Raw genomic sequence first — 14,695 nt, forward strand, 5'->3', positions numbered from 1 at the left:
AAAAACAAGTCTCAGACTGTACTCACCCATAGGCCATTTTGCCAAACCCCAGTTTAGACTACATACAATCTGGACTACTGCCTGAACAAGGAACCCTGAGACAAGGTATGGCCAAGAAAAGCCAGCAAGCTGCTGCTAAGAAGGTTCTGCAGTGAACTCACAGGTCTTCACTCCAGCCCTCTAACTGCATCCAAGTTGTTCTGGTTTGAGAAGGTGGGAGGACTCTAGACTCCCAATAAAAAACTCCCAAGACACATTATAAACCAGCCAGTTTATTATTTTGTAGTGAGGTGGATAACTTTTACCATGCAGACTGACGTACCTGTATCAGCATGAACAGTGCATGTTCTTCCCAAAGCAGTTACATGGAAAACCAAGTTATTATCAAGTTACTTGGGAGTATGAAATCCAAACAAGGGGAGGCCAATCTTAAAACCTACACTTGCCCCATCCATGAAGCTAGGGCACATTTTCCCACCACAGGAACAGCCCAGCCTCCAGAGTTTTGTTATTGCCTCTTCCTTCCCCATCTTGGCTCCAACCAAGCACTGTCATCTACAGCTTTAGGATCAGCCAGCTTGATCTCAGAGTCCTATTGATGACCACTGGTTTTTACTGTTACCTCTACTGTTACTGACAGTTAAGGTACTGAAAGGGGCACATCAATTACTCCCATGTTCCAACTAGAAGACACAACAATTTCGTTGGGATGCTTTCCCAACCCCACCCTACTCAAGTTTTACCACCTAATATGCTTTATAAAGGTTCTTCCCGTTTCCATTAGCACACAGGTTACCTATAAATTCACCTGACTAATGTAACCTAATTCTTAATTGACGTTTTTAGAGTTTTTATTCTTTCGCTTTCTTGATCGGTGATTTCCAACCACACAGGAGTTAATGAAACTCATTTTGTGTCACTACTGTTACTGAAACAGAAATAACAAGTCATGTGTATGTTCAGATTAATGTTATTTTGTTCTCTAAAATGTAAAAAACAAGAAAATGCAGTCCTCAATTTAGTACTATTAGGGGCCATCAAAAAGTCTTCGAACAATAGAAAAGTTTATGCTTTCAAATTAAAAAACTAAACATGTATTGCAAACATTAGATAATGTTAAAATTACAGAAAACAAAACATTCAGATTAACCCTATGGCATTCACGTTACACCAGAATATTGCCTGCAACAAGTGAATTTTATCCCAAAAAGTAGTTAAGTCCATGCTCGCTGAGAACATCAGTCCTACATCCCATGAATGAGAATGAACTACACAGTGCATGCTTAGCAAACATATACATTAACCATTCTTAACTGCCCTTTTCCAAAGCTATGAGGGGTAGGACGGATGAAAGGTGGACACGTGCACAATAGGCACAATTCTCCAATTATAAAAACTCATCCATGTGACTTTTACTATGTCTTGGGCAAGAGCTAAGATTTTATCTGTGAGAACCCACCTGTGAAAATAACAAAAATCAACAGGAAATGATTTAATATAAAATATACAAATTTCTCAGTATGAGGACTTCCACAGGATAGGGAGAAGGGGACAAGAACTAAAATTTTTCCTTTTCTTAAAAAGGAACACGCCCCTTATGTTGTCTTTGCTACTCAACACTCAAAAACAAATCTGTAGAAAACTATGAACACCAGAAAAGGACCAGAGAGGATGTTACGATACAAAGTCTTCAGACCTATTCTAAACGGTTGTCCTCACCGAGAACCTTTCTTAAGAGAGCTGAGGGTTTCCCAGGTCCGCTGGGGAAAGTCGATGGTCTCAGATCCTCACCCCTGCTTCGCCACAGATGGCCCCAGGTCACTCGCTGTCAAACTTAACGGAATTGACCTGGACGGAGATGGAGCCTCCCCGATAGCTGCCCCGCTTCTTCTTGGTTTTCTCATGCCGGAACGATTTGCCTTTGGTGAACTTCAGAACCTGATTGGCGCGCTCCCCCCAGTCTCCAGCTGCACCCCGCTGGTAGGCAGAGAAGGGGTTAGTACACAGAAGGATGACCCCAAGGCCCTGTTATGTTCATCTTCCTGCTCAAGGCAACCCGAACCAAAAACTTGTCCTCTCTTCCACCCTTTGCCCTCAGGGACGACCAACACCCTTTCCCCTCCTCACCTTGGCATCAAAGGAATTGTCTGCCACTCGAGCATCTACCTCAATTTCCTCCTCCCTGATCCTTCGGAATGGGGATGATGCCCTTTTCTCTCCCTGGAAAAGGAATTACGAAATTTAAGATGGAGGAGCCACTTAAACAGAAAAGGTCTCCTTAGCTACACATGTACATGCATGCCAGATCAGGCAGAGAGTTGTCAAGATGATCTCAGGTTTTTCTACTTCTTTAAAGATTGACTGACTGACTCACTGACTAGGGATGGTGGGGAAGGGGGAGGATGGGGTGAGGGGCAGAGGGAGAGAGAGAATCTCAAGCAGACTCTGTGCTGAGCACACATGGGGCTCAACCTCCTGACCCAGAGGTCACTACCAAGAGGGGGAATCAAGAGTCAGATGCTTAACCAACTTGAGCCACCCAGGTGCCACTTTATTTCTATTCTTTAAAGGCTGACTCCTAGAGTACCTGCGTGTCTCAGTGGTTGAGCATCTGCCTTTGGCTCTGGTCATGCTGCCAGGGTCTTGGGATCGAGTCCCACATTGGCCTTCCTGCAGGGAGCCTGCTTCTCCCTCTGCCTATGTTTCTGCCTCTCTTTCTCTGTCTCTCATGAATAAATAAATTTTAAAAATCTTTTTTTTTTTTTTTTAACTAAAAAATAAGGCAGAGTCTGGGGTGCCTGGACGGCTAAGTCAGTTAAGCGCCTGCCTTTGGCTCAGGCCACGGTCTCAGAGTCCTGGGATGGAGCGCCGCACTGGGCTCCCTGCTCAGCAGAGAGTCTGCTTCTCCCTCTCCCACTCCACCTGCTTGCGTGCTCTGTCACATAAATAAATAAAAATGGGATCCCTGGGTGGCTCAGTAGTTTAGCGCTTGCCTTCAGCCCAGGGCGTGATCCTGGAGTCCTGGGATCGAGTCCCACATCAGGCTCCCTGCATGGAGCCTGCTTCTCCCTCTGCCTGAGTCTCTGCGCCTCTCTCTCTCTCTCTCATAAATAAATAAATAAATAAATAAATACTTGAAAAAAATAAATAAAATTGAAAACAAGCAAACAAAGCCTAGCTCCTGAAAAGAAAATAAGGTAACTTACTTTCTTCCTTTTTGGAAATGTGTTGGGGGTCTGGGGCTTTATCTTCTTGGCTTGAGGAGTCTCTGCCTCCTTGGCAGCCTCATTCTGCTTCCGCTTCTTCCCTGAACCTACAAAGTAAAAGCCAGACTCAGGAGACCAGCTTCCTATTCCTCCTCCTAGATTTTCACAATGAGGGCATACAACTGAAAGCCTAATTGTGGGCCTCCTCTCCCTACCCTATTCCCCAATGTAGAGCCCATCAGTATTTGAGGGGACAAACCAGGAAGGCAGATTCTTTGGATACAGACCTGGCTTAGAAACTGTTACTACTGCCTTTTTCTTTTCTTCTTCTTCCTCATTGCTATCTCTGTCTGCTTTTCCATTCTGGGTAGTCAGTGCAGAGGTCCCATTGGTCTTGAGGGCTTGTGGCCTTACAGTGCCCTTGCCCTTAGGCTTCTCCTTTTCCTCTTCCTCACTGGAATCATCAGAGGAAGAACTGCTGCTGCTCTCAGCCTTTGCTTTCTTTGTGGAAGCTGCCTTGGAAGAGGCTACAACTCTTGCTACCTTCTGTGGCTTCTTTTTAACTGGGGATTTTAACATCTTCTCTTCCTCACTGCTAGAGCTATCTGAATCAGAGCTGCTGTCCCCATCACCCTGAGAAGCCTGTTTGGTAGGCAAAGAAGGAACTGCTTTAGCCACTGCCTTGGGCTTGGGGGTGACCACAGTCTTCTTTGTTTTCTCCTCTTCACTAGAGCTGCTCTCCTCTTCACTGGAGCTGCTATCAGCCTTTCTGGTCAGCGGCTTCTGGCCACTACCTGCAGGTTGCTTGGGAGCTGTGACTGGTTTAGCTGCAGGTTGGTTGGGAGTGGTAACTGGCCTACTTGATAGATTCTTGGTGATACCAGCTGGCTTGGCAGGAGCTTCATCCTCAGAACTGTCAGAGTCTAGACAAAGAGCAAAGAATAAACAGAATCAGACAAAAAGAGACCCTGGAACTCCCAGTGCCCTAAGGGCCTCCATATGCCTCACCTGAGCTGTCTGAAGAGCTCTCTGGTTCTTTCTTTGCTGGAGCTGGTTTAATGGTTGCTTTAGAGATGACTGCTTTAGCTGGGGGCTTCTTTTCTTCCTCTGAACTCGAATCTGGGAGAGAACCTATGGCATTAGGCTGGGATCAGAGTCCCAACCCAATCAAAAGCAATAAAAAGGAGGATGCAAAGACCCACACAGAAAACTAAGCCCTGTCCTGCTTCAGTGAAAAGCAAAAGGGACAGGACATTTTTGTCTTCTATATTCCTCACATACTACCCAGATCCATTCTCCACGGATGGGGACTCACCAGACTCATCACTGCTGTCCTCACTGCTCTCCACAGGCTGTTTCTTCTCTGTGGCTTTCTTGGGAGCCTGAGTTCCCAGGGACTTCTTGGATGGGGCAACAGAAGGTGGGGGGACTGAACTATAGGGACCTGTTTTAAAAAAGACAAGTGTCGTGGTTTTAAAATATGTATAAAATTCTTTGAGGGCTGCATGGGTGGCTCAGTTGGTTAAGCATCTGACTCTTGATTTTGGCTCAGGTCATGCTCTCAAGATTGCAAGGGGCTCCACACTCAGCAGGGAGTCTACTTGGGGTCCTCTCCCTTTCCCTCTGCTCCTCCCTTCACCCCATTCCACGTGCTTGCTCACTGGATCTCTAAAAAGTGAATAAATCAATCTTAAAAAAAAAAAAAAAACCCTAAAAAAATTCTGATACTGCCCCCTTGTAAAAATGAAGCTTAATTCCTCTTCCTTTTAGTGTGGGCTAGAACTAGTGACTCGTTTCTAACCAACAGAATATGGCAGAGAGGATGGCATGGTATTTCTGCATCTAGGTTATAAAAGGCAATGCGCTTTTCTCCATGAAAAGCTAGCAGTCATATCAGGTAGTTCTACAGAAAGTTTCACACAGTGGCTGCAGTCGTGCAGCTTACTTAACTCCCATGCCCAGTCACCTGGTTTTTTCTTCATGGGTTTTTTCTGCTCTTCCTCCTCCTCCTCCTCCTCACTGGAGGAGTCCTCACTGCTGGAACTCTTTTGGGTAGCGGTGGCTGCTGCTTTCACTGGGGACTTGGCTACAACTTGCTTTTTAGGTACAATCTGCATCATACAGAGGAAATTAGTTACCACAGGAAAAAGCTAGTCCAATGAATCCTGCCAGGAAATGAGAGACACACTCACCCCCCACCCCCAGTCCCCTGGAAGTTATGGCCCAAACCTTCTTAGGTATGGCCGCTGCCACCTCCTCCTCCTCAGAGTCATCACTGCTGCTGCTGCTGCTGCTGCTCTTACTTCTGGCTGCTTTGCCATTGGCTAGTTTAGGTACCACTCGAGCTGGTGTACCTATGAAGGAAAAAAAACTGTAAGAATTATCAAGGCCCTAATAGACAAAAGAAATCTGTTAGCTCAGAACTTAGGAGTCTATCAGTCCTCTTGGTTTTAGAGCAAGCCTGAGAGAGACTACCATGGGTTGACTATCAAAGGATGACTTTCCTGACTAATTTCAAGAATAAAATCATCTTTTGGGCAGCCCCGGTGGCTTAGCGGTTTAGCGCAGCCTTCAGCCGGGGCATGATCCTGGAGCCCTAGGATCGAGTCCCATGTCGGGCTCCCTGCATGGAGCCTGCTCCTCCCTCAGCCTGTGTCTCTGCCTCTCTCTCTCTCTCTCTCTGTGGGTCTCTCATGAATAAATAAAATCTTTAAAAAAAAACAAAACAAAACAAAAACATCTTTTAAAAAAACTGATCTGGGCAGCCCCAGTGGCTTAGTGATTTAGTGCCACCTTCAGCCCAGGGTGTGATCCTGGAGACCGAGGATCAAGTCCCACATCGGGCTCTCTGCATGGAGCCTGCTTCTCCCTCTGCCTGTGTCTCTGCCTCTCTCTCTCTCTCTTTCTCTGTGTCTCTCATGAATAAATAAAAATCTTTTTAAAAAAATAAAAAATAAAAAATAAAAATAAATAAACTGATCCGACATACGGGCACGTGGGTGGTTAATTTTGTTAAGTGTATGACTTCATTTTGGCTCAGGTCATGATCTCAGTGTTGCGATTTTTTTTTTTTAAGATTTTATTCATTTATTCATGGTAGACACACAGAGAGAAGCAGAGACATAGGCAGAGATGCAGGCTCCCTGTGGGGAGCCTGATGTGGGACTTGATCCCAGGACCCTGGGATCACGATCTGAGCTGAAGGCAGACACTCAACCACTGAGCCACCCAGGTGCCCCAGGGTCATGTGATTGAGGCCTGTGTCACGCTCCAGGCTCAAAGGGAAGTCTGCCTGTCCCTCTCATTCTGATCCTCCCCGTTCATGTGTGCACACTCTCTCAAATAAAATCTTACAAAAAAGGTATGATGTAAATAATTCAAATATGCTCTGTAAAACCTTTCATTTCAACTTCCATTCAGAGAAGCTCCTATAGTGCTCGCTTCGGCAGCACATATACTAAAATCAGAGAAGCTCCTATAAATAATAACCTGTCATCACAAGATTATAGAAAAAAGTTTAAATTCTCACATGTCCTATGGAGTGAATACAGAGAAGAAACAATGGTAACGAAAAGCATAAAGGTTAGATGACTAAGTGATAATAGAATGTGGTCTGTGTGAATGTAAATCATCTATGAAAAGAACAAGAGGGGCATCTGGGTGGCTCACTGGTTGAGTGCCTTTGGCTCAGGTCATGATCCAGGAGTCCCAGGATTGAGTCCTGCAATGGGCTCCCCACAGGGAGCCTGCTTCTCCCTCTACCTATGTCTCTGCCTCTTTCATGAATGAATGAATGAATGAATGGTAAATAAATAAAATCTGTAAAAAAAAAAAAAAAAAAAAAAAGATTTATTTATTTAAGAGAGAGAGCATTATACACAAGAATGGAAAGGGAGACTCCTCAAGCAGACTCTCTCCTGAGAGTGGAGCCCAACACAGGGTTCAATCCCACAACCTTGACATCAAGAACCCAGCTGAAATCAAGTCGGTAGCCCAACTCGCTGAGCCATCTAGGGGCCTCTGGATACTTTTTTTTTTTTTAAGATTTTATTTATTCATGAGAGACACACAGAGAGAGAGACAGAGAGAGACACAAAGAGAGAGAGACACAGACAAAGAGCGAAGCAGGTTCCATGAAGGGAGCCTGATGTGGGACTCGATCCTGGGACTCCAGCATCACGCCCTGGACTGAAGTCGGCACTAAACCGCTGAGCCACCGGGGCTGCCCTCTGGATACTATTTTTAAAAATACATTTGTCCTCACTGCAGGCTGTTTCTCTTATTCTTTTTATTAGTAAGTGGAAATCTTTAAGGAATAAAAAAGATACCAATCAATACCCTTAGTTCAACAACCACTGCCACTTTATCCCTATGCCAAATGGACAATTTCTTTTTAAATTTTTGTTTTTTAAAGATTTTATTTATTTATTCATGATAGAGAAAGAGAGAGAGAGAGAGAGAAAGGCAGAGACACAGGCAGAGGGAGAAGCAGGCTCCGTGCTGGGAACCCGACGTGGGACTAGATCCCGGGACTCCAGGTTCACGCCCTGGGCCAAAGGCAGGTGCTAAACCACTGAGCCTCCCAGGGATACCCTCTTTTTAATTTTTAAGATTTTATTTGACACAGAGAGAAAGAGAAAGAGAGTGTGAGAGAGCACACAAGAAGAGGAAGCAGCAGCCTCTCCTCTAAGCAGGGAGCCTGATGCAGGGCTCGATCCCAGGACCCCAGGATCATGACCTGAGCTGAAGGCCGACACTCAACTGACTGAGCCACCCAGGTGTCCAGCAATTTTTTTTGAGAGAGTGTGCGTAAGTGCACACATCCTTTGCATACAGGCAAAGGATGGGGAAAGGCAGAGAGAGAATCTTAAGCAGGCTCCATGCCCAGTGCAGAGCCCAATGCAAGGCTCAATCCCAGGATCCTGAGATCATGACCTGAGCTGAAGGCATATCCTCAACTGACAGCCACCCAGCTGCCTCTGAATGAGCAATTCAAATACCAGTCCCCAGAGCAACCTGCTCCCCAGTATGGCCCCTTGGGAACAAAAATTGTACCTGGTTTGGCTGAGGCTTTAGCCTGAGCTTTAGCTGTCACGGGTGTTGTTTTTGGCTTCTGGTTCTTTGGTGATTCATCTTCTGAGCTTGAGTCTGAATCAGAATCAGAGCTCTTGGACTTCTTTGAAGGAGCTTTGACTGCCTTGGATTGAGGCTTAACTCCCTTCTGTGAGGAAGCACATGGTAAAGAGAATTGGCAAAAGCTTCTGGATGCCTAAAAGGCATCCTAAAATAGAAACCATCTTACACTATTTTTGCTATTTAGGGGCTAATGGAGCAGTAAGAGCAAGGGAAAGCTACACAACATCTGGGGGCACCTGGCTGACTTAGTTGGTAGAGCATGCAACTCTTGATCTTGGGGTCATGAGTTTAAGAACCACATGTGACATAAGAGTATTTAAAAAGAGAGTAGGGGATCCCTGGGTGGCGCAGCGGTTTGGCGCCTGCCTTTGGCCCAGGGTGCGATCCTGGAGACCCGGGATCGAATCCCACGTCGGGCTCCCGGTGCATGGAGCCTGCTTCTCCCTCTGCCTGTGTCTCTGCCTCTCTCTCTCTCTCTCTCTCTCTCTGTGACTATCATAAATAAATAAAAATTTTAAAAAAATAAAAATAAAAATAAAAATAAAAAGAGAGTAGGGCAGCCCAGGTGGCTCAGCGGTTTAGCACCACCTTCAGCCCAGGGCATGATCCTGGAGTCCCGGGATCTAGTCCCACGTCGGGTTGTATGGAGCCTATTTCTGCCTCTGCCTGTGTCTCACCTGTTTCCCATGAATAAATAAAATCTTTAAAGAGAGAGAGAGAGAGAGAGAGAGAGAGAGAGAGAGAGTCTGAAAAGGGCACCAAATTCTTCATAAGAAACAAAAATATTGGGGCACCTGGGTGGCTCAGTGGATAGAGCATGCAACTCTTAATCTCAGGGTTTGGAGTTTGAACCCCACACTGAGTACAGAAATTACTTAGAAATAATTTTAAAATCTTGGGATCCCTGGGTGGCACAGCGGTTTGGCGCCTGCCTTTGGCCCAGGGCGCGATCCTGGAGACCCGGGATCAAATCCCACATCGGGCTCCTGGTGCACGGAGCCTGCTTCTCCTTCTGCCTGTGTCTCTGCCTCTCTCTCTATCTGTGTGTGACTATCATAAATAAATAAAAATTAAAAAAATAATAATAATAATTTTAAAATATAAAAAAAAAAAAAGGAAAGAAAGGGAAGCGAGGGAGAGAGGGAGGAAGGAGAAAGAGCGGTGTCTGGGTGGCTCAGTAGTTAAGTGTCTGCCTTCAGCTCAGGTCATGATCTCAGGGTTCTGGGATTGAGCCCTGCGTCAGGCTCTCTGCTCAGCGGGGAGCATGCTTCTCCCTCTCCCTCTGCACCTCCCCATCCCTGCTCATGCACACAGGAGTATGCAAGGAAAGGAAAGGAAAGGAAAAGAAGAAAAAAGAAAAGAAAGAAGAAAAGAAAAGAAAAAGAAAAGAAGAAAAGAAGAAAAGAAAAGAAAAGAAAAGAAAGAAAAAAAAAGAAAGAAAAGAAAAGAAGAAAAGAAAAGAGAAAAGAAAGAAAGAAAGAGGGATCCCTGGGTGGCGCAGCGGTTTGGCGCCTGCCTTTGACCCAGGGCGCGATCCTGGAGACCCGGGATCGAATCCCACGTCGGGCTCCCGGTGCATGAAGCCTGCTTCTCCCTCTGCCTATGTCTCTGCCTCTCTCTCTCTCTGTGTGACTATAATAAATAAATAAAAATTAAAAAAAAAAAAAAAAAAGAAAGAAAGAAAGAAAGAAAGAAAGATTCAGCCCTATTCCTGCCATTCTCTGCTTAGAGTTCCTAGTACCTGTCTACAAAACATACTCTTACTCTTGGGATCTTAGTGTCCCAGAGAACCCTACTTAACATCCAGGAAAGAGAATGGTTCCTATAGATTCTGGGTACAACTTCACACTCTTGTATTTTTTCCAAACTTCATACTTCTGTCACTTCTCACAGAAAAGTCCTCAGATTTTCTTCTCCAGTGTTATGTTATAGAATTTATGGTATGTATTTAAAGATTCATTTTTGGAGCACCTGGGTAGCTCAGTCGGTTAAGCGTTCAAGTCTTGGTTTTGGCTCAGGATCCTGGGATCAAGCCCCATGTCAGGCTCTGCACTCATCATGCAGTCTGCTGGAGATTCTCTCCCCCTCTCCTTCTCCCCACCCCCTCTAAACTAAATAAAGAAAATATTTTATTTTATTTTTATTTATTTTAAAAAGAGAGAGCACGTGTATGCCCACTCACTTACACTAGCAAGTGAGGGGAAAAGCAGAGAGGAGGGAGCCAGAGAAGCAGACTCCCTCTGCTGTGTGCGTGTGGCCCAGGACCCTGCGATCATGACCTGAGCAGAAACCAAGAGTCAGAGGCTTAACCAACTAAGCCACCAGGTGCCCCTCATTTATTAAGTAATCTTTACACCCAACATGGGGCTCAAACTTACAACCCTGAGATCAAGAAACCCAAGCTCTACTGACTGAGCCAGCCAGGCACCCCCATAACCACCTGTTATATACCTATCATCATCTCTTGGTCCCAAGCTACAACCTAGGATTTTAGATCTCTTCTTCCTAATTCCTTTATTTTTTTTAACTTTTAAAAGATTTTATTTATTTATTCATGACAGACACAGAGAGAGAGAGAGAGAGGCAGAGACACAGGCAGAGGGAGAAGCGGGCTCCATGCAGGGAGCCTGACGTGGGACTTGATCCCGGGTCTCCAAGATCACACCCGGGGCTAAAGGCGGTGCTAAACCACTGGGCCACCGGGGCTGCCCTTCTTCCTAATTCCTTAAACGATCCCTTTTCTTCCAAAAGTTGCACACCTGAATAGGCTTTTTCTTCTCGTCCTCTTCCTCCTCATCACTGGATTCTTCACTGTTGCTGCTCTCTGCTGCTTTGGCTGCAGCCTTTCCAGGATGCTGAGGCAAACTGGCCCGCTTGGCAGGTACAACTGAACAAAATCAAAGACTGCTGTTAAGAATCAGCCATGTGGTACAGGCACGCTACAAATCCCTTTCTGGGAATCCCAACTCCCTGCCCAGCCTTACCAGTCTTTTTAGCTGGCGGCCCCTGGGCTTTTTCTTCCTCACTGCTGTCCTCACTGCTGTCACTGGATGAAGTCTTCTTCTTAGCCTTCTTAGTCACCGGTCCGTTTGCCTGTACCTTTCGCTTCAGGGCCTTGGTGGACCTGCTGAGGTAGATGAGGCTAACTTTTGGGGGATCAGGACCTTCACACATCTAAGATACAGCCCAATTCCTTTAGGGAAAAAACAGCCACAGTGGTACAGGAAAGACTTACTTGAGCCAGAAGCTATAGATGTCCAAGAGGGAAGAGGCGTTGGAGTCCTGTTGGGTCTATAGGAGAAAAAAGAGCTTAGTAAGAAAATTTTATCCTGGCTGTTCCAGGGAGGAATTAGGTTTTATTTTATTCTCTTATTAAAAGTGACCTGTTTGGGGGCACCTAGGTGGCTTAGTCAGTTAAGTGTCTGCCTTTGGTATAGGTCATGATCTCAGGGTCCTGGGATGGAGCCCCACACCGGGCTCCCTGCTTGGCGGGTGTCTGTTTCTTTCTCTCCCTGCTCCTACCCCCTGCTCATGCCCCCTTCCTCTCTAAAAAATAAAATCGTAAAAGAAAAAAGACCTAGGGACACCTGGGTGGCTCAATGGTTGAGAGTCTGCCTTTGATTCAGGGCATGATCCTGGGATCTGGGATTGAGTCCCAGGCTCCCTGTGGGGTGCCTGCTCCTCCCTCTGCCTATGTCTCTGCCCCTCTCTCTCTCTCATGAATGAATGAATAAATCTTAAAAAAAAAAAAAAGACCTGTTTTATACCTATGTTTGGTGTACATGTTACCTTTGTAAGACTTCTCCTACTTGCATCAATTAAGACAAAAATAGCCTGTTTATGTATTTCTCAATCTTTGACATCAAAAACTGGGGTTACTCCTATAGTTTCTGTTGCCATCTATCTCCAGTCAATCCTGCTGGTCAAAGCCTTTTTAAAAAATGTGCTTTCGGGACACCTAGGTAGCAGCTTAGGGGTTGAGCATCTGCCTTTGGCTCAGATCATGATTCTGGGGTCCTGGGATCCAGCCCAATAACAGGCTTTCTGCTTATGAGGGAGTCTGCTTCTCTCTCTCTCTCTCTCTCTCTCTCTCTCCCCCCACCACCACTCCCCCTGCCATGTATGAAAGCTCTCAAAAATATTTTTTAATAATGTGCTTTCCCTTTACTCTAGCAATGCACTGTCTAGGAATTTATCCTTACCCATGAAACAAAGACACAAATATTAACAGAAGGGGACATTTGCTGCAATGTGGTTTATGATACTAAATCATTGGAAATTAGCCTCCAATACTAGTTAAAAAACTAACGTGCATACTCAGTACAAAATTACATTCAGCTATTAATTATACTGATACAGACTACTAGTTGATGCAAAAAATGACAAAGCATCACAGTACCAACAAGAATATAGGCTGTTAGACGGTACAGATGTGAAATTCATCTCTGCCTATTACTGCATGGCTTTGATTAAATTACTTGATCTTTCTGAGACTGTTTTCTTCCCTATAACATGGAAACAATGCATTTTATTAAGTTGAGAAAATTAGAGATAATACATATAAAGGGCTTAGCATCAGGAAACACCAGCTGACCCTTCCAGAAAGATTATAGTTTTTGCCATTTAAAAAAAAAATCCTGATTCTGAAAGGCCCAATTCCATCTAGCTCACTGTGAAAATACCTTTTGCAACCTCTGAATTCAAAAAGTTACAATATGAAAGCAGTTTAGGAGATCACATGGCAGGCAGGCTGTCCCAGCTGAAGGAAGTCCTTTCTGAAGCTGATTTGATCCTGTCCTTATGCAGCCTGACTCCACCACAAAGAACAACCTATCTTCACCGTCAAAGGCTAAGACAACTGTCAAGGGTACACTCTACCCTCTCTCTCTTTTTTTTTTTTTTTACAATATTTTATTTTTTTATTCATGAGTGGCACAGAGAGAGCAGCAGAGACTTAGGCAGAGAGAGAGCAGGCTCCCCACAGGGAACCTCACGAGAAACTGGATCCCAGGACCCCAAGATAACTGAACGACCTGAGCCAAAGGCAGACAACCACCGAACCACCCAGGTGCCCTCACTCTACCATCTCTTAAGGTGTTTTCCCATGCCTCATGTCCACTTTTCTTGAAAGTGATTCCAAACTTTTCACATCCCTAGTCATTTTCCTTTTACATGTGTTTGAAACATTCTAAATGACTATAACTATAACAACAGCTTTCACTAACTGATGCTTCCAGAGCATCAGGCACTGGGACTGCCACTTCATATTTATTATGTTACTGAAATTCACAAATATCCTATAAAGTGAATGACGGCATCTCCGTAGTAACGAAAACACTCAGAGAAGTTCAGCAAGCTGCTCAGGTTATACATCTTAAGAAGTGACAGCCTGGCCCCATATCTAGATATGTTTGGTTCCAGAAGTCAAAGATTCAAGCCCACTGCTTAGTAGGGCTATGATGCTCAGGCCTGCTTTGGTATACCTAAAAAGCAGAACCATGCCTCTACTCTCTTTCACTTTCTGCTTTACGAACGAAAATCCCATCCTTCATTTCTAAAGGAATTTTATATTTGAGTCCCCGGTAAATCTGAGAGTTATGGTCAAATCATGCTTTGCATTAGCCAACGTAAAACCCAAAAAGTCAACAAGAGCCTCCAATGCCTCGGATGGGACGCCACGCTCCCTCCTCGCCGCACTCCGCCAGCCACGTGACCTGGGACACGAGGATCCCACGCTGCCATCGCTGCACCGCTCAAGAGGAAAAAAGCAACAAGACTCAACGCTATCTACTGGGACTTCGTGGGGGCCAGGTGCCGAGACTGCAGGCTCTCCAAAGGCTCTCACAAAGGCCCGGAAGATACCGGGACCGGACCCTAGAGACCTCGGTACCCGGAAACCTAAACCTGTCAGGGCCCGAAGCCCTGTAGTCATCCCACCGCAGCCCTTGCCCCAAGCCCGCACTCACAGCGCCTGTTGCCTTAGCGAATTTATTGGCCACCTCCGGGAGCTGGTTATCGCGCAGAAAGCCGAGCACGAGGGGATACAGGTCGCTGGGAACCACGCGGCGCAAGCCGGCGTCCGCCATCCTCTGGGCAATACGCGTCACTACCGTTGCCGACGCGCACTATTCAGGAACTCGGGCACCCGGAGGGGTAGGGCGGACCCATTGTGACGTCATCGCACGGCGCGGGCGCACAGCGGAAGGGGCGGGCACACTCCACAAGGCAGTTCCTCCCAGTTTGGTGGCAGGATCCAGGCGAAATCTGAGCGCTTTCCGGTGCCACAAGTGTCGCCATCTTGGTAAGGGCGGAGCCCTCCGTCCGTCAGCTTGTGAGGCGGAGCCCCGACGTCA

General features: G+C 45.9%; 1 protein-coding gene across 4 annotated transcripts; it reads right to left on the reverse strand.

Moving 5' to 3' along the window:
- Positions 1-256: 256 nt before the first annotated feature.
- On the reverse strand, positions 257-14,507 carry NOLC1 (nucleolar and coiled-body phosphoprotein 1). 4 transcript variants are annotated; one of them, XM_041745955.1, is made up of 13 exons: positions 14,309-14,507; positions 11,578-11,633; positions 11,327-11,466; positions 11,102-11,229; positions 8,262-8,427; positions 5,436-5,560; positions 5,173-5,317; positions 4,522-4,650; positions 4,215-4,337; positions 3,494-4,129; positions 3,207-3,313; positions 2,128-2,220; positions 257-1,977 (listed from the first exon to the last, which is right to left on the reverse strand). In XM_041745955.1, the coding sequence occupies exons 1-13, from the start codon at positions 14,426-14,428 to the stop codon at positions 1,819-1,821; spliced, it is 2,127 nt and encodes a 708-aa protein (XP_041601889.1). In that variant the 5' UTR covers positions 14,429-14,507; the 3' UTR covers positions 257-1,818. The 4 variants fall into 4 exon arrangements, with proteins under 4 accessions (XP_041601889.1, XP_041601888.1, XP_041601891.1 ...); XM_041745954.1 differs by having other exon boundaries at positions 11,327-11,469; XM_041745957.1 differs by having other exon boundaries at positions 4,215-4,325; positions 14,309-14,506.
- Between the last annotated feature and the right edge of the window lie 188 nt (positions 14,508-14,695).

Source organism: Vulpes lagopus, chromosome 2 (genome assembly GCF_018345385.1).
Source record: "Vulpes lagopus strain Blue_001 chromosome 2, ASM1834538v1, whole genome shotgun sequence".
NCBI classification, from domain to species: Eukaryota; Metazoa; Chordata; class Mammalia; order Carnivora; family Canidae; genus Vulpes; species Vulpes lagopus.

Bases quoted from the DNA above. Each gene is read 5' to 3' on its own strand.
- NOLC1 (XM_041745954.1), bottom strand. From the start codon at position 14,428: ATGGCGGACGCCGGCTTGCGCCGCGTGGTTCCCAGCGACCTGTATCCC. The intron at 8,428-11,101 runs GTGTGCAACTTT...GCTTCCTCACAG, and splicing joins AGAAGAAAAAGCCTATTCAG to AAGGGAGTTAAGCCTCAATC. The intron at 4,651-5,172 runs GTGACTGGGCAT...TTTTTAAAACAG, and splicing joins ACCCATGAAGAAAAAACCAG to GTCCCTATAGTTCAGTCCCC.